Source organism: Capsella rubella, unplaced genomic scaffold, assembly GCF_000375325.1.
Source record: "Capsella rubella cultivar Monte Gargano unplaced genomic scaffold, Caprub1_0 scaffold_4, whole genome shotgun sequence".
Taxonomy (NCBI): Eukaryota; Viridiplantae; Streptophyta; class Magnoliopsida; order Brassicales; family Brassicaceae; genus Capsella; species Capsella rubella.
The window spans coordinates 11104226-11125716 of NW_006238920.1; the positions used below are offsets into that span (position 1 = coordinate 11104226).

The 21491-nt window shown below is 37.4% G+C and overlaps 7 protein-coding genes across 8 annotated transcripts; 4 read left to right on the top strand and 3 right to left on the bottom strand.

Moving 5' to 3' along the window:
- Nucleotides 1-233: 233 nt before the first annotated feature.
- Nucleotides 234-2234, bottom strand: LOC17888820. Its single transcript, XM_023785156.1, is given in 8 exon segments — nucleotides 234-424; nucleotides 500-769; nucleotides 846-953; nucleotides 1171-1251; nucleotides 1321-1451; nucleotides 1454-1476; nucleotides 1560-1725; nucleotides 1940-2234. Coding segments are annotated over 8 exon segments (1170 nt in total). The 3' UTR covers nucleotides 234-328.
- A 1927-nt stretch (nucleotides 2235-4161) lies between these two features.
- LOC17887887 (protein SCAR2) lies at nucleotides 4162-10302 on the top strand. Its single transcript, XM_006293499.2, has 9 exons — nucleotides 4162-4542; nucleotides 4730-4893; nucleotides 4987-5110; nucleotides 5199-5328; nucleotides 5610-5671; nucleotides 5783-9131; nucleotides 9211-9297; nucleotides 9501-9608; nucleotides 9893-10302. Exons 1-9 carry the CDS (start codon nucleotides 4388-4390, stop codon nucleotides 9944-9946), a joined length of 4233 nt encoding a protein of 1410 aa, XP_006293561.1. The 5' UTR covers nucleotides 4162-4387; the 3' UTR covers nucleotides 9947-10302.
- Nucleotides 10303-10587: 285 nt separating this feature from the next.
- LOC17888541 lies at nucleotides 10588-11542 on the top strand. The gene is made up of 3 exons (XM_006295146.2): nucleotides 10588-10945; nucleotides 11104-11173; nucleotides 11282-11542. The coding sequence occupies exons 1-3, from the start codon at nucleotides 10640-10642 to the stop codon at nucleotides 11317-11319; spliced, it is 414 nt and encodes a 137-aa protein (XP_006295208.1). The 5' UTR covers nucleotides 10588-10639; the 3' UTR covers nucleotides 11320-11542.
- A 585-nt stretch (nucleotides 11543-12127) lies between these two features.
- LOC17890185 (solute carrier family 40 member 1) lies at nucleotides 12128-15003 on the top strand. Of its 2 annotated transcripts, XM_023784425.1 has the most exons (8): nucleotides 12128-12190; nucleotides 12488-12651; nucleotides 12902-13249; nucleotides 13334-13816; nucleotides 13927-14098; nucleotides 14320-14457; nucleotides 14559-14669; nucleotides 14797-15003. In XM_023784425.1, the coding sequence occupies exons 2-8, from the start codon at nucleotides 12494-12496 to the stop codon at nucleotides 14959-14961; spliced, it is 1575 nt and encodes a 524-aa protein (XP_023640193.1). In that variant the 5' UTR covers nucleotides 12128-12190; nucleotides 12488-12493; the 3' UTR covers nucleotides 14962-15003. The 2 variants fall into 2 exon arrangements, with proteins under 2 accessions (XP_023640193.1, XP_023640192.1); XM_023784424.1 differs by lacking the exon at nucleotides 12128-12190 and having other exon boundaries at nucleotides 12401-12651.
- A 254-nt stretch (nucleotides 15004-15257) lies between these two features.
- On the bottom strand, nucleotides 15258-15827 carry LOC17887932. Its single transcript, XM_006295272.2, has 2 exons — nucleotides 15640-15827; nucleotides 15258-15508 (listed from the first exon to the last, which is right to left on the bottom strand). Exons 1-2 carry the CDS (start codon nucleotides 15769-15771, stop codon nucleotides 15383-15385), a joined length of 258 nt encoding a protein of 85 aa, XP_006295334.1. The 5' UTR covers nucleotides 15772-15827; the 3' UTR covers nucleotides 15258-15382.
- A 1304-nt stretch (nucleotides 15828-17131) lies between these two features.
- On the top strand, nucleotides 17132-19630 carry LOC17888317 (probable WRKY transcription factor 33). Its single transcript, XM_006293404.2, has 5 exons — nucleotides 17132-17501; nucleotides 17822-18010; nucleotides 18096-18631; nucleotides 18726-18887; nucleotides 18992-19630. Exons 1-5 carry the CDS (start codon nucleotides 17247-17249, stop codon nucleotides 19416-19418), a joined length of 1569 nt encoding a protein of 522 aa, XP_006293466.1. The 5' UTR covers nucleotides 17132-17246; the 3' UTR covers nucleotides 19419-19630.
- LOC17889252 (CASP-like protein 4B1) lies at nucleotides 19612-20636 on the bottom strand. The gene is made up of 3 exons (XM_006294993.2): nucleotides 20302-20636; nucleotides 20103-20226; nucleotides 19612-19996 (listed from the first exon to the last, which is right to left on the bottom strand). The coding sequence occupies exons 1-3, from the start codon at nucleotides 20559-20561 to the stop codon at nucleotides 19805-19807; spliced, it is 576 nt and encodes a 191-aa protein (XP_006295055.1). The 5' UTR covers nucleotides 20562-20636; the 3' UTR covers nucleotides 19612-19804.
- Nucleotides 20637-21491: the final 855 nt, after the last annotated feature.

The window sequence follows — 21491 nt, forward strand, 5'->3', positions numbered from 1 at the left end:
GTTACAACATATTCACCAAATTTGAATGTGTGAGTTGGGAATCTTTCATTGTATTGTCCTGCTTGGCTGACGACTAGACCATCAAGTAAAAAAGAAACGCCAGTATGCATTGAGTTATTTTCTTTAAGTAAAAGGAAACTTCAATATGCATCGAGTCATCTAGGTACCATTTACCAAGTTCAGATACATGAAATGATTGGTAACAACCCAAAACATTATTGTACCAACACACATCAGAAAGTAAAAGAGACGACCAATAAAACGAACCGAGACACAGCAGAAAGTAAAAGAGACACCGATAGAACGAGCAACATCGTATGGTTCTTTATCATGTAAGATAGGGATCACAATGCAATAAGTCCCATATAGATCCAAGAGTACTTCGAAGCATTTCCAAAACACAACTTTTCTCAGTATTTTGCTCCTGCAGACGGCAAGTGTAATCAATCCTTTACACTTCCAAAAGAGTTTCAAAAGTACAAGAGCAACAATAATTTACCTGTAACTTAGAGTTTAGGTCTTTAAGTCTCAGGGACACCTCCCTCTTGATTTCCCCTATCCCAACCCTCTCATTGAATCTATCAGTCTCTTTTACTTTAAGCTTTAGAGTTTGGTTTTTGTAGATAGTAACTCTACCGTGACAAGATTCAAATACTTTGTATCCATCCTCAGATAAAGCTTTACCGAATGGCCACCTTAAACCACCTTTCACATTTGGATCAACAGTTCCTGAATCCAATAGCGCTTTAATGTTGCTTATCTCTTTATCCTGCCCATCATAGAAAGATCACCCAAAAGAAGCATAATTTATCCAGAAATTTATATATAAATCAAATTCAACTCACTGTAAGAGCCGTCATCTTCCTCTTGGCAGCGAGCATGAGTCTCATGTCAAGATTCTTGTCAATGCAAGACACATCAACAACCAAATGCCTTACAGGATTAAGCTCGGCCTGTGCAACAGCAAAATACTCAAGTTCAATCAAAGACAAACAACGTAAAAACCTGGCATGTATCAAGTTAATATCAATGATGAGATGAATCATATGGAGAGAAAATGGTTCTATCTTTGATTCTTGTTTTATGTTGTTGTTCCTGCTGAATCATTGAGGAATAAAGACGAGATTTTACTCTGGTTCTTATCACACACACAAAGAACTCGAAACTTGCCTTGTACATACTGAGCCGTCCATCTTCCTTAAGGGAACATTTGCAGTTGATAGTTGTATTGGGACGAGTATAATGTGATACCTGGGAATAGAAACCAACCACAATTAAACACATTCAAAAGACATCAGAAGGACAGATCCAAACATGTACCTTCACAGTGTACGTTTCCTTTTCCAAGTCAATAGAGAATCCATGGTTTGGTACAACCTCAGACTTAATGAGTTGTAAGTAAGACGTTGGGACATCTGCAGAGAACACCTTATTCGAGTTTTTGGCAAAAATTCACCCACAGGACCACCTTGATGCCTGGTTATATAATGTAACATTTAAAAGAAATACAAAGAGTTTCTGTAAGCAAAAGATGGCAGATCAGAAGTTGAATCGCTTACCCATAGAAGAAAATTTTGCCAAACCGAGCAATCAATTTCAATACATGATGCTCATCCATATTAGTCTTAGCTCGCTCATATGCCAACACAAGATCCTCCTCAACCTTCTCTGCTACAAACAGCCACTGAGTTCTTTGTTCTTCACTCTCTCCAATATTCATATTTGCTGAATATAAACATATAAACAACCACATTTCAATATACACAACGAATCTTCTTTTGCCAAGAACGATCATAATAATAACAAAATAGTCGCAACTAATGTTCGTTATATGATCTTTGAACTGTCGAACAGAAAACCAAAGTAGAAATACTGTGTTAAACACACAAAAGAGTCTGCGTCTTTTTAAAACGGAGTACAACACTACACAATTCTTTACCGTTTTGGACATTGTTGTGCATCAGTACCGAAGGCTTTACTCCTTTTCTGCACTCGACAGAATCCGAGGACAAAGGCTCAAACTTAACATATGAAGGAACCTCAGCCTCGATTCCATTTGAACCAACAAGAAACCATTTAGAAATGGAATCTCCTGAATAGACTATCCGGTTGGGATAACCATTGCTACTGTTAAAGTCGAGTTTTTTTTTGAATTCTGTAACAAGAGAATCTGGAACAGGGGATGGTTTGGCCGGATCCTTCGAATGCCTCTTATGTGGTGGAATATAAGACATGTTTGAACCTGAATCTCACCCAATCCAAAACAAAAACGAATTAAAGATAAAAACTTGAACTTGGAGCTCAGAGAGAGCCAGAGAGAAAAAGTGTAGTAAACGACGACAGAATATATCCAAAGGAGTGACGAGGCAAGAGATATATAAAGACAGAGAAGTTTAAGGTGGGAAGGGGAGAAGGCGAATCATACCTATACTCGACTCAACGCCTTTTGATGTTCCTGCAGAGAAGTATCAGTGAACTTAAAAGAGACTCTTCGCTCCGTTTTTATCTTTCAACTAGATTTTAGCCCGTGGTACACCACGGGTCTAGTATTTAATGTATATATTTTTAATCGTTATAGTTTAATCAGTTTTATACAAAATTCATTTAGCATATTGTTGTTTGGTTATACATGAATTAGGACCAAAACATTGTTTGCCTAGCATAGAAAATATAACGATCAAGATATACTACATCTGTTTGAACATAATATTAATTGGTTAACTTAATAATCATTGTAAACTAATTTTTTGTGGCATGATTTTCATACGGAGGTGGCGTCAGTGAAGTTTGATCATGTCTAGCAAACACCTTCTTGTATACTGAGATTTGACGTTTGACCCTGAATATATCAAATCTTAAGTAAGTAATTTCTCATGAAAGAGTGTGTTAGATGATCTACAGATTTGGTGAGTTCATCATACAAAAATGGTATACTTACTCGAAAAAAAGATTTGGTGAGTTTATGTAACATGGTCTTGCTCTTGGCATGGCTAGAGTTGTTAAATTTTTGTAAGGACGGATGTCTCTTAGGTAAGCAAAGGAAGCAAAAATTGTTTTATATTGTTTGGTAATGTTAAGATATTTTTAGTCGAGATGGGTGCAAAAATTGAATGTGTCCACAAATATTTATAGTATAAGCAAGTGAATTAGTGATTCTAGGGTTTTAGGCTGTGATCGTTGATAAAGTTTTAATATTATGAAGATATTGACAGGTAACATATACCTATATTATCAGAAATTCAATATTCTTAATTAGGAAAAGTATTTTAAATGGTTACTATAAAATAAGCATATATGAACGATATTAGCTTTCATGGATTATATTTATGGACTCGAAAATGATTTGGCTAATATTAGGGAACTTTGTTAGTAAATAGTATAAGTTAAGGATTTTTTATTATTATTAAGGATGTTTATATATGGATATAGTATGTGTATACAATCGGAATTTATAGCAGGGAAATTCTTATATGGTTAGTAGCTATTGCTATAGAGTCACTATGTTATACTCCAAGGAGTATTTGGTTTTGATTCTACAAAGATCATATTTTTATTTTGTTAATAGTTTTTGAGAAGCTAAGATTTAGGAACTTTTATGTCAACAATCTTCGCATTTATTATGTTTACTAATATAACAATTCAAATGATTTACCCTGGAGAAAGAAGTAAAGATCCGTCCATTGCAATCGGGTATTAAATCAAAAACAAAAACCGACCCGATAATCTATATTACACAAGTAACCTTAATGAAAATAGCTAGATTGATAGTTTTCAAGGGCATTTCGTGTCAAATTGTATGAAACAAAAGGTGGTCAAAAAAAAGGGTTGCAAAAATAATAAGATAGATTATTATTAACTAATCGGTTGCATATAAAAAAACATTATTAGATTTGTGTTTTGTTTCCATATTAGGGATCACAATTAGACATGTCAATTATGAAGTCCATGAACCAAAACTCAGTCGCGCAGCCTAGTGCTGGAAAAAAAACAGGTTCCCGAGGGGTCGCTGGTCTTAAATGCAGGGTTTTATTGAAACAATGTTTGGTTTGATAAAGAACTTTTTAAAAAGTAACCATTTTTAAGTATTTTAGGCTGAGTGAAAAAGGAAAAAAATGTATTTTTAGGCAATTTCTCAATTTTCTAAAAGAATTAAGCGTTGAGGTTCTCTCTCTCTCTCTCTCTCTTTGCCCCTACCTATATCCGCCGTCTCGAAACCACAGAAAGTCCGTTTTTTAGTTTACAGCTAGTGATGTCGTCACATTTCTAATGTGGTCGGTCACTAATTCAATGAAGACAGAGGAGCTTTTGTAGTCTTTCTTCCTTGTAAAGTTTTTCCCTTTTGAAATTGAACAAAGTTAACTAGGGAGCTGATCAGAGAGCTCAAACAATGCCGTTGACGAGGTACCAGTCTCGTAACGAGTACGGATTAGCAGATCCGGATCTGTACCAAGCTGCTGATAAAGATGACCCCGAAGCTCTGCTCGAAGGAGTCGCCATGGCTGGTCTCGTTGGCATTTTGCGTCAACTCGGTGATCTCGCCGAGTATGTTTTCTCTAATCGTAATTTATTTATTTGACTTCTAATCGCGGCAAATTCTGAGGTTTCCGAATCTATTGTTTTTTGACCCACGAGTTTAAAGCTACAATTTTTACTAATCTAGATTTAGTAGCTATGGTTTTTTTTTAATTTCGATGAAATTGACTTGAAATCCATGTGATTTGTGATGAAGGTTTGCTGCTGAGATGTTCCATGACTTGCACGAAGAAGTGATGGCAACTGCTTCTAGAAGCCATGGTCTAATGGCTCGTGTACAGCAGCTGGAAGCAGAGTTCCCTTCGATAGAGAAGGCATTACTATGTCAGACCGATCATTCACCATTTTTCTCTAATAAAGGTCAGAGAATTGGTGTTGCTATGAATATTCATGATCTGGTCCGCTTACTATGATGTTGGATTATTTCAAGATGGCTCTATGACTCTATTTCAGGTGTGGAATGGCATCCAAATCTACAATTGGAACAGAGTGTGGTTACACGTGGTGACTTGCCCCGTTGTGTGATGGACTCTTATGAGGAATGCAGAGGTCCCCCTAGGCTATTTCTTCTGGACAAGTATGATTTACCTTTTCTGCTAATATTTCTTCTGGACTAGTAGTTTGTGAGAGCTGAGGATGTAACATCTTTTGATGGGTTTGATTAGATTTGATATCTCGGGAGCTGGAGCATGCTTGAAACGCTACACCGATCCATCATTTGTTAGGCTCGAAACGTCTTCATATGAAGAATCATGGGATGATATTCAGAGAGAGAAGAAATCACAGAAAGCAAAGGTAGTAGTACTGCTGAATGAGGGAGCTTCTCATATGTTCTTGTCTACTTTTCTGTTACATGGTAGACAAAACGTAGTTTTAGTTTAGGCTTTAGAAGTAGGAAAAAAGAAGCATGGTAGATTTTCTGAATAGTAGGTTCTCTCTTATATGTTCTTGTCTAGCGTACCATTAAACAAGACAGGTCCAATGAGGATGCTTAAGCTCATGGTGTTTTGAATGTGTAATTATATCTTCCTCTCCTCTCCGTACTTCTCATAGTTTTTCCTTTTAATCTGTTGTAGAGAAGAGCATCTCAATGGAGGAATGGAGGAACACCTGAAAATGCTCTATCATCACATGCCAAGTGAGTATGATCTATTTGATGTATTGTATGTTTTTCATAATTCCCTAAGTTCCCATATTGGTATTTGACTTTGAGTGACAATGGCTGCTTCAAATCATTCAACTGGCACAGATTGCATGAATTGTTTTTGGAGGAGCATTTAGAGACTCATCATTCAGATCCAGCGCGCGTTGTGAAGTTGAAAACTAGAAAGCTAGATGGGTGTTCCCTTATTTCAAAATCAGGGGAAAGCTACATGGAGAAATTTGTTCAGACACGTGTAGATAGTAAAATAAGTTATGAAGTAATCACTCAAAACCCTGGACTGTTGACATGGAATATGGATAGTACTAGAGATATAGTAACCGATATACCTGAAATCAGTATGGCGGATGCTATGGAGAAGTCTCACGGAGGAAGCAGCGCAGAGGTTTCATTACCAAGGGAGCAGGAAAATGTGGCAAATATTAACTTAAATGGGGGATTTATTGAAAGAGATATAGAGACAGTGCCTGAATCTACTTACAGTGAAGTCCCTGGTACAACTTTTATAAAGGATTCACAAACTAATTTGAACGAGAAGCCAGGATTTTTTCAACAGAGGAGTTATTCTGAAGATTTAACCAGTGAGGCTGACAATTATGTGGACGCACCAGCCACCATGGAGTCGGAAACAGAAACAGACGATGAGTATAGACCTAAGAATAGATCAGATGCTTTGAAGGATGGGAACCATCATACTTATTCTGATGCGGATGAAGAAAGGGTGGAGGACCCACCTCAATTTTCATTTTTTCATTCAAATGGAAACACACCAGTGTCAGAAAATGGGCGAAGCTCAGTTGGGAAACGGAGCACTAGTTATTCTTACTCGGACACTGCAAGCGTATCCATTGATGATCAATCTGATGGAGAGAAACTTTCTGGATGTTTAACTTCGACTTCTAATTTTAAGAGTGAGCTGGTTGACTCCATGTCCCTTGTAACTCCTGAAGCCAGCAAAGTGTCTCATGATTTTAATGTTCAGGAATCAGTTAGTAGCAGCAATATAGATGGCCAGACATCATTAAGATCGAAAGATATATGTTCAAGTCCAAGGCCAGTCTCTCAGAATGATGAATCATGTCCACTGACTGTTCAATCGTTAGCACCAGTAGTCGTTGAAACTTCTCCAGAACTTGTTAGGCCTGATCTAATTAAGGGAGGCAATGATGAAAGCAAGGTGGATTCAATCGATTCTTCAAGATCGTGTGCATCTTTTGATGCTAAAAACTCTAACTTCCTTTCTGAAACTTCGTCAATTTGTTCAACTTCTGAAGGAAACAGATGCGATACCACCATTGAGAAGAACTATATGGTTGATCATTCTTCAGATTTAGTAAACTCAGGCTCTAGTCCTCAAGTTTTTGTTGATACTCAAAAAGGTGAAATGTTACCTTTCGGTGATAATGATATTGAGACAAACTTTACAGTTGCTTCTTCTAAAGTTGTAGCAAACTCGGGCAGCGATCCTGAAGGCAATGATAGTAGTAGCCTAACAGGAAAGCTATTACCTTACTCAGCTGGAATGGGAATGGAAGTTTCACCTGATATGCCCTATAAAGTTTGTGGTCCAAGTACAGTTGATGAAATTCATTTAAAAGATGCTCCGGGTGATGAAACTGATTGTGTTACAGTGACTAATGTAGTTGCCGACCTTGATTCTCAAAATTCAGTTGTCGATATTGGTTCTCAAACTTCAGTTGCTGATGTTGGTTCTCAAAATTCAGTTGCTGAGATCTCTAGTGAACAATCATGTGCATTTGAGAACACGGCTGATGTATCTGTATCAGAGTCCCATGAAGACACACTAGAGAATGGAATGTCTATGCCTGCTGAAGTCAATAGTAAGATGACTTCTGATTTTAACTCGGGCGGAGAGAAATTGGTGGGAGATGCTTCACCTACTTGTAGCAAAAGTGATGGCTCTGTTGAAGATTTTCATGACCTTTCAGGGCTGGACAATGCAACTACAGACATTGCCCCGACCATAGATCTTGCCGTGTCTGATAACGACAGCGACACTTCCAGTGGTGGTGTTAACAATGCCGTTAGCCTGTCATCTACTAGTTTGAATGGTTCTCTGCCTTGGATTTCGACTAATATTTATCGTTCGTCTTCTGAAGCTGGAGAGATTTGCCAAGATACAGTTGTAGAGTCTGACGAGGCACTACCAGCAGACAATAATCTAGAGTCAGAGATAAAAAAGCAGAAAAGCCCACTGGAAGTGTCTTCAGAAGGTCTGAGTACTGCCCTAGACAACAGTGACCTGGCAAGTTTTGAATCTATAAGTCCCAAGCCATCTCACGATCAGAGGGACGGAGACACAGAAACCAGTTATCCTGGTGAGAGCATTCTTGTTGATAATTGTATAGATTCCTCGCCAGCGAATAATCTGAACCTTATAGAGAGTGAGGCTATTGAGCAGACAGTAAGAGAGCAAACACCTTGTGCAAGCCATACAGTTGCAGATGAGGAATTTCTGCAGTCAAATGTTTTCGGAGGTTTAAAGTTTGTACCACAATCAGCTGGTTTAGAATATGCACCACAATCTGCAGGTATAGAATTGAACAGACCTAACCAAGAATTGAATCTGGAGCCTACTTTTCCTAGCTTTGGCTTGATCCCCGAGACTACTCCACCCAACCAGGAGGACATGCCTCCTCTGCCACCCCTTCCTCCTATGCAATGGCGTATTGGAAAGGTTCCACATTCTTTTCCTACCTTCATGGGTGAATCAGTCGAAACCTCTCCATCGGTGGTTCCACTCAGTGGTTCTAGCTTGGACGTTCAAATTGGGTCTAAATCACCAGAGATGTCTATATCTTTAGGAAGTGACGAATCAGAAAAACATACCGGAGGGTTTGTGAACAATGCATCAGAAATCCCATTGCAATCCTCCATTCAGTTCCCAAGCATTGGCACTGATTTGAATAGTCAATATGACAGTTCCGAGCTCCCTACAATGCCTAATCAGGGACTTCTTGACGATTTTGGTTCTGAAGTGAACAATCTTTTGGATCATCATGCAACTCAGAACCATGAGCTCGTTTATTCACAAGAGCCTTTATTGCAGCTGCCTCAGGATTTATCGACAAAATACGAAGATATCAAGAACGATACAGATGTGCATGTGTCACAAAGCTCAAGCGATGATCAGCATTGCCCTGAAACCGAAGCCCTGACACCAACTCAATCAACTAAAGTGGAAGATAAGAGTCATTGGGTTCCTGATGCTTCAAATACAGATACAGCTGAAGCATCACACACGTCAGTTCAGAAGATAATTCCTAGTGTAGTGGGAGATGCTATGTGGCCTGTCAACGCGTTCTCTGTTGCACCTACCTTGGACACAGATAAGCCAGAAGTAGTCCCTATGGTTCGGCTTCCTCGGCCAAGAAGTCCGCTTGTTGATGCCGTTGCAGCTCATGACAGACGCACAGTAATAATTACATCCCATCTGCAATACCATGCCTATGCTAAAATTTTGACTCTAATCGCTTGTCCTGATGATTTGGCAGATGAAGAAAGTCTCTGAGATGGTCCACCCACCAATTAAATCAAAGCAAGACGACAAAGATTCATTGCTTGCGCAAATTCGAAATAAGGTAGCAACATTGTTTTTATTCTTACACAGTCCTTTCCGTCCTCTTTATTTGTGGTTGATTGTCGTAATTTGTATCATTCGCCTCCGGCTAATGCAGTAGGTCTAAAGGGTACTGTATTGATAATGTAAAATTCCAAATGCAATATCTAAGCTTGTTAACAGAGTTTGAGATTGGAGGTTTTTGACCCTATTTTGTCTATGCAGTCCGTCAATCTGAAGCCTGCAGCAGTTACACGACCCAGCATCCAAACTGGTCCTAAAACGAATATAAGGGTAGCTGCAATCTTAGAGAAAGCTAACACAATACGCCAGGTTCGTTCTCTCTTTCAGCTTCCTTTTGAAATAGTAAACGTTCTCTAGTTTTTTTTTTTATCTTACTAATCCTAGAGCTAGAGGCATCATGTCAAAGCATGTCGATGTTTACATGAGTCAAAAAGAAAGTCAGGAATGTAGTCCTACATTGGATCCCAAAGTAGTTTCATAAGTGGAAACATTGAGTTATAAGCCTGATCCTAGACCAATTTAAGATTTCACTTTTTATCTTTACGCACAAACATGACACATCCTTATTCCTAACCCCTATGACACGGGTGCAGGCAATGGCTGGAAGCGATGAGGACGAAGATTCAGATAGTTGGAGTGATTCTTAGATCCAAGATCGTTGGCTTTTCCGCTGTGTCAGTTCTTGTTTCATGATGAGTGCGCAAGCGCTTGGAGTCAGGTAGGTTATACAATTTCTATTTCAAGACATATAACAACAACATCAAAATGCGGTACTGTCATCTCATCGCTCATATATTATGTGTATGTATGTATATTGTATACTGTTTTATAGGTTTGTGCGTGCATGTTGTAACTTGTAAGTAAGTTGCGGAATTTACATTAGCGTTACAAAAAGCTCTGTGATGTTTTATTTTCTTATATTCTTTTTTCTCAATAGAACATTCTTTTAGTTCCCTATGTAATGTGTCCTCAATCAGTATGTGTGTATTTCAGTATTTGGATCTATATTGTCCTGTAAGAAGCATAAAATACGAATATCTAATCTTGGAATACAGTTGTGACATCTGTAGAACTGAAAATCTATCTAAATTTAGAAACGTATATTCTTGAAAGCTTACGAGTGTGTGAATACTATGTATCGGACGCCGTTGGTATCAGAAAAACCAAAATCAAACCGAACATGAAATTAATTTTATAAACCTGACCAAACCGGTACCAAACCACGTTAATCAACTCCGCTGTAGGAAGAAGAATATTCTCTACCCAAAAACCAAACAAAGGAGAGTTTGAGAAGAAAATCACAAATCCAAACTTCTTCCTTTTTTTATATATTTTTGTTTATGGGAAAATCAATTCCCATCAAAACAGGGCTAAGAGGGGTAGCCGCTACAGCAGCTGGATTCATCAAATCCTCAAAACCGATCCGACCCATCACCTCCATGGACAGTCCCGTCAAAGATTCCTCACCCGCCACCACCAGCGATAGTAGCCGCCGCTTCGTTCCGCTGTCCACGGTGGTCTCTGATTGTGCGAAGCGGTGGTTCAAAGACACACTTGAGGAGGCTAAAGCTGGGAACATCACCATGCAGGTTTTACTGGGTCAGATGTATAACTCTGGCTATGGCATCCCTAAGGATGCTAAAAAGGTTTTTTCTTTATCCCTTTTTGTACTCTCATCGTTCCAAAGTTTAGGTTTTTATACTTTGGTTGATTAGTAATCTCTAATTGATGAGTTTGATTTTGCAAGTTTATTCCTTTTTGACCTTTTTTTGAAATTTAATTCTCTGTTTCTTGTCATCATTAGGGGAAACTTTGGATTACAAAAGCATCAAGAGTTCGTTCTTCTGTGTGGAAAGTGAAAGATAAACGACCAGGTCTTTTTTCTTTTTCTTTCAATATTACTTGTCAAATTAGTTTATCAATTGATCCTTTTTGGGGATTTGGATTACAAACTTTGATTTTTTTCTTTTCTGATTTCTCAGGTTACAACGCAAGTGATTCAGATTCAGAGTCTGATTAGCATACCCTGATGGAAAGAGCTTGTTTTTGTTCAGTTTTGTCTCAAGCTTGGATGTTCCAAGTTCCAGCAATGCACTATATATCTTGTATCAGCGCTAAGTCTTTTGATGCTTGCTAATCATTTTGTAGCTCTATTACTCAGATTTTCGGTTTTCTTTTTGTATCTTGGTGAAAACCTTTGCTGATATTGTATGATTCTAGCAATGAAAAGGGGGTTTAAGGTATTGTTTTGTCACACTCTAATTTTCCAAAGTAAACAATGTCAGAAGGGTTCTTCAACTAGTATCAAGGAGAAAAAGTTCATGAGAAGCTTCATTTATGACCTGCTATACCTTATTGCTTAAATCCATTTTAGTTCAATAAGTAGTTTGTACAACTTACATTATCTGATGATTTAGACAAGGACTTGGACCTGCAGGCTTTAGGTGTGTTTCTTTTGTTTGTTAACACATATTTGAATCTCAAAATCATAGTATTTTTGGCATTCTGCATCGAAAAGAACGGATTAATCAGATGAATAGTGAAATAGAAGAATTGTAACATGTTCCTTCTCAAACTCTCTACTTAGAGCATCAGACTGGTTTGTTTCTTAAAACTAATCTCAAAATCTAAACCATAATTCATGTTCACTTTACACACGAATTCAAAAATATATTCCCACAAATTCTCTTTTCCTTCTTCGACCATCACTCATTGATTCTACTAGTACTCTCTTTTAACACTAGTGTCATAGTGGGAATATAAATCCTCATACCTTTTGAATATCACCAATAAGACTGCCCTGCCTAGAGTAAAAAGTAATTCTGAGTTTCTTGGATTCTATTTTCGTTCGTTCATTCATTCTCCAATCTCCTCTACGGCGCATAAACAAGGTTTTTGTTTCTCACTTTCTAGCGTCAGTTGATGAATCACTTTCTTTTTTTGAGAATTTTCCGATTAATTTACTCCTAGATTATTGTTTTTTGTTTTCTAGATTGATAATGGTTTATATGATTATTCATATTTATCGGAATTCTCGATGAAGGACTTTGTTGTCACATAGTAACGCTCATGCAATATGATGTCTATAAAAAAAACGCTAATATAACAACAGATGTCATGTTTCATTGAGAATTCGATATACAAATGAATACTGAATCGTTTGATCGATGTTAAATCTGAGTTTTCAGCAAAAGATGGAGAATGAGACAGAATTGAGAGTTGTTCAAGAGGAAGAACAGCAACGTGAAGGAGAAGAAGAGGAAGAAGCACAGCCACAAAACCAACCTACCTTACGACGCCGTTTTGTGTACTCTCTCTACGTTGGATATTTTCTTGCCAGATGGAGTGCCAGGTTCGTTTATTATCTCCAAACACATTTATATTCTTTTTGTTGTTTCTTACGTTCTACAATTCAAGAAGCTAGAAAGGGTGGATTGGTTTCACTTTAAAACATAACTTCGTTGTTAAATATTATTATGGGTTTCTTAAATTGATTTAGAATCTTGGATGAGTGGAGAGTTGGTTTATAAGCAAATAGAAGAAAACTTACTTCATAGTGTTAAGATGAGTTGTATATGAGTTTCTTGGTTATTCTGATGCAGAACATGGGAATTCTCTGTTGCTTTGTATATGATCCACTTGTGGCCAAACTCTCTGCTTCTTGCGGCTATTTATGGAGCAATAGAATCTGGTTCTACTGCAATCTTTGGTCCATTTGTGGGGCAATGGGTCGAAGGAATGGACTACGTTAAAGTTCTAAGACTCTGGCTCCTTTTCCAGAACCTCTCCTACACCATTGCTGGTGGTGCAGTCGTCAAGTTGTTGCTAGTTTCTGATCTCAAGTCTCAGAATTTCCTGGTGTTTGCAATCTTGGTTGTGTTAACGAATGTTGCTGGCGCCATTGGAGTGCTTTCAACTCTTGCTGGCACCATTTTGATAGAACGAGACTGGTAAAATGTTCAGACTGTATATATATGCACACTTGAAATCAATCTTTATAGTGAGTTTACTTTGGCTCTTTTGGCAACCAACAGGGCTGTGGTTATGTCGGAAGGTCATCCACCAGCTGTACTGACAAGATTGAACTCTGTCATTAGAGGCATTGATTTGAGCTCAAAGCTACTGTCTCCAGTCATTACCGGTTTGATCATCAGTTTTGTCTCTCTTAAGGCGTCAGCGATCAATTTTGCAGCTTGGGCTACTATAACCGCTTGGCTTGAATATTGGCTCTTCATTTCTGTGTATAGTGGTGTTCCTGCAATAGCAAGAAGCAATGAGAGACGGATCTTGCGTTCCCGGACAGATCCAGTAGAAGAAACTGATACACCTGTTGCTATATCTACTGTTCTGAGAACAGAGGAGGGCTCTCAATGCCCCCCACAATGTAGAACCGGGATCCTGAAGATTGTGGATAGAATATCTAACTCCTCTTTTGTTGGTGCTTGGAGAATATATTTCAGTCAAGAAGTTGTACTTCCCGGAGTTTCTCTAGCACTCTTGTTCTTCACCGTCCTCAGGTCCATTTCTCTTCCTCTTTATGATTTAGAGTCCTGAGATGGAACATGCATTTCCTTCCACTCGAGTTGATAATTGTTGAATATATCTTCTATGTACCATTTTGACACAGCTTTGGAACATTGATGACGGCTACATTGCAGTGGGAAGGGATACCTACATATATCATCGGTATAGGCAGGGGAATAAGTGCAATGGTTGGACTAGCGGCTACATTCATGTATCCTCTAATGCAATCACGCCTTTCGACGCTGAGAACCGGTCTCTGGTCCTTCTGGTCGCAGGTAATTTAACTTGAAACTGATAGTCTAATATGAAATACTTATATGGACTGCATTTTGATTCATCTGATTGGTTATAACTTATAACTTATAAGAATCTTTTTTGACTATCATTGTTAGGTGTATACTATATCAATCTAGTAGAAGTTGACCATGTTATGGAACCTGAGTAAATTAAGAATCAAGTTTATATGAGACATAAAAAGTAGGGTTCTTGTTTGCGGTGGAGTTGTCTTTTGGTCTGCGTTGGATCGATTTGGGTTAAAAAGGATAAAATAGCATCTTACATGCTAATGGCTGGAGTTGCTGCTTCAAGGCTTGGCTTGTGGATGTTTGATCTTGCTGTCATCCAACAAATGCAGGTATGTTTACATTTTCTTTAGGATTGTACCATATATAGTACGTATGTTTTTCCAAACACAAAGAACCTAAGTCCTTAAGTAATGTGTTTTGGTCATGTTAGGATCTCGTTTCAGAATCAGACCGTTGTGTGGTTGGAGGTGTTCAGAACTCATTGCAGTCGGCTCTTGACTTGATGGCCTATCTATTGGGTATCGTTGTCTCCAATCCAAAGGTAACTATTCCAGTGTACATTTTCAGTTAAATTTTGTAAGAATTGAATACTAGCAGCAACGTGAAATGTTATAAAAATGTGAATTGTGTATGCAAAACTAACGTTTACTAGGACTAATTGGTTTCAGGATTTCTGGATATTGACGTTGATCTCGTTCTCTACGGTCACGTTAGCAGGAATGCTCTATACAATACATCTCTACCGCATTAGAAACCACATTTTTCACTTTGAAAAGATTCCTTTGTTGAACAAATGTTTATTCAAGTTACTCCCTTCTCGTGGAAACATGTGATTAATGTTGTCATGTTGTGGAATGAGCCACCATTTTTCCAAACATAGATAACTACTAAAAGGGATAGTTGTGTCAAATGTACAATTTTAATCTTTTCTCGAAAACGTGTAGCTTAATTGGCTTAGTAATAAAGTAAACTAAATGTGTTTTGGAGTACTATTGTTGACTGTTGAGGAACAAACCTGAGATTGAACTCATCACTCTGTTTTTGTATGAACTCACTTTTATGTATTTCCTATAATAACAATGAAAAATGGTCCGCTTTATCTTTTGAGAAAAGAATTATAGATTAAAAATCCATATTCAAATAACATTTATAATTAGTAAGAAAAACAGTTGAAAAAAAAAATACAGATATTTGTGGTTGGCTACTTAATAAAGTATAAGCTCCCTTATTATATATGTTAAAAAAAACCATTAATTAAGAAGATTGATGAAGTCTCTTCTTGGCATTCTCAGCTTCATCGGTTGCGTTAACTTGCATCTTTGTCTCCGTTAGATGAGCCTCCGTAGCTTCCTTCTCGTTCTTCGCCGTCAACTTCTTCGTCTTTCAAACCCAAAAAAAAGATATATAGTAACATGAAGTCAATCAACTAAGTAACTCATGTGATCACTGATTCAAGAGTCAAGACCGATTACAAAATCAAAACGAGGTCGTCTAGTCTATAGTATACGTACCTGGCCAACAAAGAAGGCTTTGACATAGCTAAACCCTTCTTGGCACGTGACTACCATGGACAAACAGTTCGTCTTTACTCGATCAGTCAGAGACTTCGATGGCCGTTGTTGTGATGCGTCGGCTTCTTGCATCGCTGCTGTTGCCAAATAGAGAGAGACTTGAAAACTTGAAAACTTGAAAGCAAGACTACGAAAATATCTCACTTACCTGTGCCGAACATGATTTTTTAACTATAAATGATTCTGGAAGCAACTCTTGCCACGTCTGTTTACGTGTCAGCTGTAGAGAAAACAAGACGTGTGTTAAACTAAGAGGCTATTTACTTTTGGGGCTTTTTGGACTGAAGAATATTGTTATTCGGATCACATAGAGTTGCATGCTACTTGCAAGTAAGCGACACAAAATCCATGACGTTTTTTAGTCTAGTCCCACGTGAAGAACCATACCATATACAACCGTAAAATTTTAAGACAAACTGATCACTTTATTTACCTAAGCGATTGACGATTTACACTACGGCTTGACACAACACATATGTATATTCTCTTAAAACATTGTTACTTAACATTAAAACTAAAAAAAAAAAAACAAGAAAATAAAAAGAAAAGAAAAACTCATTGAGGGACTACCTTCAACAGAAATAGAAGCAACACTAAAATGTGGTCAAGGGTTCATGTAGTGAAACTTTTTTGACCCGTTAATTACAAAATCTTTTGATATTCTAAGTTTTACTAATTACAAAACTATGGGGTTTTTGGGTTTTTTTTTATATGCCTATTTATATATATATAAATAATCAATATTCTTAAATTTAAACCCTTCTAGTAAATAGGCTTAGATTTTATTCTTCATACTAATAATCTGAGTTGAATTTAGAATTTTTGTCTAATCAGTAATCATGCTTTATCAAAAACAAATTTTTGTCTAATCATAGAATTTAAAGCCCTTCTAACAAATGTTTAAGATCAAAAACCAAATAGCCGCACATGGGTTTACAAAATAATAAACCTCACTCCAAAACTTTACTTAATAATGTCCTTTAAAAAGAAACCTTTCTTACTACTACTACTAATCTACTATACCTTACCTACTCAAAATTTTCCAAGATTCTCAACTTGTTTACAAAAGTAATATATCGAAATTTATATAAAATTACACGTGGCAGTCAGAGGCATCCAAAGATGATGAAAGCATGAAAGCCGCCTCTAAAATAAAATCCATTCAACGTATTTGAGAGTCAAGGCCACAAGGTCTGACCATCCCTCCCTTCTTCTTCTTCTAATCATATTTTCAACGGTCAAACTTTTTATCACCTTCTCAGAAACTTACACCCTTTTTTTTTTTTTAGTTCATCATATGTGAACCCCATAAAAATTAAAAAGAGAAAAAGAAAATTCACCAATCAGACCGTGCAATATGTTTTATATATACAGACATAACTAACAAAATTTACATAAAAACATTACAATCACCCTCTCCTTCCTTTTTTTTTCTTCTTCTTCTTCTTCTTCTTCTTCTTCTTCTTCTTCTCCAAGCTCCCCCACCTTGATACTTCTCTATATATATCCGAGTTTGGTCTTTCGTATAACAAACTTTTCAACTTCGTATGGCTGCTTCTTCTCTTCTTACAATGGACAATAGCAGAACCAGACAGAACATGAATGGTTCTGCTGCTGCTACTAATTGGTCTCAACAAAACGGAAGAACGTCCACTTCTTCCTTGGAAGATCTTGAGATCCCAAAGTTCAGATCTTTTGCTCCTTCTTCCATTTCTATCTCTCCTTCTCTTGTCTCTCCTTCCACTTGTTTCAGTCCCTCTGTTTTCCTCGATTCCCCTGCTTTTGTCTCCTCCTCTGCTCACGTAAGCCCCTCTCTCTCTCTCTCTCTCTCTTTCTTTTGAGATGAATCGAACTAGTCCATAGTTTGGGGCTTGTTGTATTGTATCTTTGATTTAAAATCTGTCTATTGGTATAATCGGAAGTAATATAAAGTCATGAGTCAACGGTTTCAAAGAGAGAAAATGAGTTTCAGAGTCAACTCTTGATTCTGTTCTTATATTTCTTAATTATAATAATTGCTGTTTGTCTCTTTTCTTGGATCCTGAACAAGATCCTTAATGTTTGATAGGAAACCTCTGGTTTTGATTGGATAATAATATTAATTCTTGGGATGGTTTTGCAGGTTCTTGCTTCTCCTACCACAGGAGCTTTAATCACAAATGAAAGTAACACGAAACTTATAAATGAGGGAGAGAAGAAGGACAACAACATTAACTTCTTCGATTTCTCATTCCAGACACAATCGTCAGGAGTTTCTGCTCCGACGACAACAACAACTACAACCAACAACAGTTCTATCTTTCAATCTCAGGTATGTTCCTTAACAGCCTCAAATCCTATAATCCCTTTTTCTTTCATTTGTATTTTTTGTTACTGAACTCTGTTTTGTGTATCAGGAACAACAGAGGAAGAACCAGTCAGATCAATGGAGTCAAAACGAGTCTCGTCAAAACAACCAAGCTGTCTCTTACAATGGAAGAGAACAAAGGAAAGGTGAGGATGGTTACAACTGGAGAAAGTACGGACAGAAACAGGTGAAAGGAAGTGAGAACCCTCGGAGTTACTACAAGTGTACTTTCCCTAGTTGTCCAACGAAGAAGAAAGTGGAGAGATCTTTGGAAGGTCAGATAACAGAGATTGTGTATAAGGGAAGCCATAACCATCCCAAACCTCAATCCACTAGAAGATCTTCCTCGTCTTCTTCTTCCACTTTTCACTCAGCTGTGTACAATGCCAGTTTAGATCATCATCGTCAAGCTTCTTCTGATCAACCTAATTCCAATAATAGCTTCCATCACTCTGATTCCTTTGCTATGCAACAAGATGATAATACCACTTCTGATTCTGTGGGAGACGACGAGTTTGAACAAGGCTCATCGATTGTCAGCAGAGACGAAGAAGATTGTGGAAGTGAACCTGAAGCAAAGAGATGGTTCATATCATCATCGCTCCTATATTTGCCTACTCTTTGAACAATCTTGAATAATAAAGAAAGTTCTAAAATGTTTTGTTTATTGTGTTTTCAGGAAAGGAGAAAATGAAACCAATGGTGGGAATGGTGGTGTAAGCAAGACAGTGAGAGAGCCTAGAATTGTAGTGCAAACAACAAGTGATATCGACATTCTTGATGACGGTTACAGATGGAGAAAATACGGCCAGAAAGTCGTTAAAGGAAACCCAAATCCAAGGTAAATAACATAAACATTTGTGCTTCTCAATAATCACAAATTCATAATCAAGCTTCTTCAGAATCTGACCTTTTTGTTTCCTTTTCACTTGATGAATCTAACAGAAGCTACTACAAGTGCACAACCATCGGTTGTCCAGTGAGAAAACATGTTGAGAGAGCATCACATGATATGAGAGCAGTAATCACAACCTACGAAGGAAAACACAACCACGATGTACCTGCAGCTCGTGGTAGTGGTTACGCCACAAACAGAGCGCCACAGGATGCTTCTTCAGTCCCAATCAGACCAGCTGCTATTGCTGGTCACTCCAACTACACTACTTCTTCCCAAGCACCATATACTCTTCAGATGCTGCACAACAACAACAACAACACTAATGCAAGGTCTTTTGGTTACGCTATGAACAACAATAACAACAACAATAATAACAACCTTCAAACGCTACAAAACTTTGTTGGTGATGGGTTCTCTAGAGCAAAGGAAGAACCAAACGAGGAGACCTCGTTTTTCGATTCGTTTATGCCCTGAAGAAAAAAAGGAACCTGTTTGTTCCTTTTGTACATTTCTGCCACCAAAGGATTTTTACTACTTACTAGTGATCCTGCAGGATAGTAAGACAGACTAAAGTCTATAGTCCATAGAGAAATTTTTTCATTTGTTTTTATTTACACGCCTGTAATATGTTTAATGTTTGTACCATAAATCTAGAAAAAATGGAATAAAGCCAATGAATTTTTACATTTTTTTTTCACTTTGTATAATGTATCAAAGAAGAACACACACACACACTGACACACAAAGAGTCACACACCCAAAGTAGCATCAGCTATATGAACACATAAAAGAATGACATTTACATGTATTGCAGATATCACAAATGGTATAGAAGAGCACAATATTTTAGAACAAAAAATTCAAATCAAAGAGTGAGTGGAGAGTTTGTAACCGGAGAACAGGGCAGATAGAGCTAAAGAGATGAATGCAAAGATAGCCATGCTGATAGCTGCAGCAGCAGAATCAGTAAAAATGTTATCTTGACCTTCTCTAAATCTGTTGGTCAATGGAATTGCAGACGACGCAGCTGATATGAGCAAATACGCTACAATCTGCAAAAAAATTCACCTTTTTTGCATCAAAGATCATAACTTTACATTCCAATTGAACCACCTCGACATATGTCTATAATTTTTTGCTAATGAGCTTCTACATTACCTGGTCGCCGGAGAAATCAACCAAAATAGATGTCCGGCGATCGAAAAATTCCCTTTTGGAGAAATGTGAGAAAGTTTGCCACACAGTGTATAATGTTGAAAGAATCGAGATCGCCAATAAATATCTGAATAAAATAAGAAAATCTCAATTCAATCGAAATTTGACAAAACCCAGTTTCAAAATGTTTGATTTTTATTACCTGTACTCTTCGTACTCGTCGAAGTTCCGACCGTAGCCATGTTTATTAGAGACCATAATTATGAAAGCAAGAAGAGAGAACAAAAGACAAAATCCTCTCATGATCGGAGATGCCTTCCTGATCAAATCCTCTCTTTTCCATCTCTGAGTAATCGCCGAAAACGTCGACGTTCCAGACGACGGCGCAGTCGTCTCGGTCGTCTTCTCCGGCGCCTCCACGTCGGCTACTTCAACCGGCTTCTGGTTGTCCGGATTCGTCATTCTAAAAAGATCTCAAAGCTTTTTGGTCTGAGTCAGTTTTGCTTTAAATGCGAAGATTGGGGGAAGAGGAATAACAAACTTGGAAGAAAAGTAAAACTCAGTTGTAATAAAAACGACATATGTAAGCTAATTAAGGTTTCGCGATTTTGGAATGTTAAATTGAAGAAAACGCGTTGTGGCGGGAGTGATTAATGGGATAATTTAACTAATTACTGTGATTAACAGATGTTAAAACTCGACGCGTGGCCGCGTGCTATGAGGCGCACGGAGCGTAAGTAACAAAACAATGCTGTGTGTGTTATTAAAATCGTGGCTTGCATTTGTTGTTGCCTAATAGCCAGCGAAGCCTTATCATTGGCTGACTGAAAATATATATATACACAAATTAACATTTAATTATATGATCATTGCACGCATATATACATATATATATATATATTCTTTATTTAATGAATTGGTAGTTGTTCTTTTAAAAATATATTTGCTATTAGAGGATTTGTGATGTTTGATTCCATAACTCTCGTGCTAAGAATGGAATAATTCAACAAATTTTATTTAGGAAGCCTTTAGAATCAAAATTTTTGGTTGGAGGTTTTTGTGGATACAGTTGATTTGTTTTTTTCTCTCATTGGAGGATTGTGTTTTCAGTGTAAAGGAATGTTAATCTTTGTTGTCTTAAGTACACCTCCAGAACCAAGAACATGTGCTAGCAAAATGTTATTGTCGGCTATTTCTGTTAATATATAGAAGTGAAAACATGTGCGACTATTATATATGAACATAAATAGTATTATCGAGCATAAACCAAAACTTCGTACATACTCACTACAAGAGAGCAAGGGGTAAGTAGGAGTCGATATGTATGATTTTGACTTAGTTTTTCTGTATGATTTTCAAAACAGTCATTAATAGGTTTTTGCTTTATTTTCA

Excerpts from the sequence above, each read along its gene's own strand:
- LOC17887887 (XM_006293499.2), top strand. The coding sequence starts at position 4,388 with ATGCCGTTGACGAGGTACCAGTCTCGTAACGAGTACGGATTAGCAGAT. Across the intron at positions 4,894-4,986 it reads ACCATTTTTCTCTAATAAAG|GTGTGGAATGGCATCCAAAT; the intron begins GTCAGAGAATTG and ends ACTCTATTTCAG. Across the intron at positions 5,111-5,198 it reads AGGCTATTTCTTCTGGACAA|ATTTGATATCTCGGGAGCTG; the intron begins GTATGATTTACC and ends GGGTTTGATTAG.
- LOC17887932 (XM_006295272.2), bottom strand. The coding sequence starts at position 15,771 with ATGCAAGAAGCCGACGCATCACAACAACGGCCATCGAAGTCTCTGACT. Across the intron at positions 15,509-15,639 it reads AAGCCTTCTTTGTTGGCCAG|ACGAAGAAGTTGACGGCGAA; the intron begins GTACGTATACTA and ends TGGGTTTGAAAG.
- LOC17888317 (XM_006293404.2), top strand. The coding sequence starts at position 17,247 with ATGGCTGCTTCTTCTCTTCTTACAATGGACAATAGCAGAACCAGACAG. Across the intron at positions 17,502-17,821 it reads TTGTCTCCTCCTCTGCTCAC|GTTCTTGCTTCTCCTACCAC; the intron begins GTAAGCCCCTCT and ends ATGGTTTTGCAG. Across the intron at positions 18,632-18,725 it reads GAACCTGAAGCAAAGAGATG|GAAAGGAGAAAATGAAACCA; the intron begins GTTCATATCATC and ends TTGTGTTTTCAG.
- LOC17889252 (XM_006294993.2), bottom strand. The coding sequence starts at position 20,561 with ATGACGAATCCGGACAACCAGAAGCCGGTTGAAGTAGCCGACGTGGAG. Across the intron at positions 20,227-20,301 it reads GACGAGTACGAAGAGTACAG|ATATTTATTGGCGATCTCGA; the intron begins GTAATAAAAATC and ends TATTTTATTCAG. Across the intron at positions 19,997-20,102 it reads TTGATTTCTCCGGCGACCAG|ATTGTAGCGTATTTGCTCAT; the intron begins GTAATGTAGAAG and ends ATTTTTTTGCAG.
- LOC17888541 (XM_006295146.2), top strand. The coding sequence starts at position 10,640 with ATGGGAAAATCAATTCCCATCAAAACAGGGCTAAGAGGGGTAGCCGCT. Across the intron at positions 10,946-11,103 it reads TCCCTAAGGATGCTAAAAAG|GGGAAACTTTGGATTACAAA; the intron begins GTTTTTTCTTTA and ends TGTCATCATTAG. Across the intron at positions 11,174-11,281 it reads AGTGAAAGATAAACGACCAG|GTTACAACGCAAGTGATTCA; the intron begins GTCTTTTTTCTT and ends CTGATTTCTCAG.
- LOC17890185 (XM_023784424.1), top strand. The coding sequence starts at position 12,467 with ATGTTAAATCTGAGTTTTCAGCAAAAGATGGAGAATGAGACAGAATTG. Across the intron at positions 14,099-14,319 it reads TCTGGTCCTTCTGGTCGCAG|TGGAGTTGTCTTTTGGTCTG; the intron begins GTAATTTAACTT and ends TCTTGTTTGCGG. Across the intron at positions 14,670-14,796 it reads TCGTTGTCTCCAATCCAAAG|GATTTCTGGATATTGACGTT; the intron begins GTAACTATTCCA and ends AATTGGTTTCAG.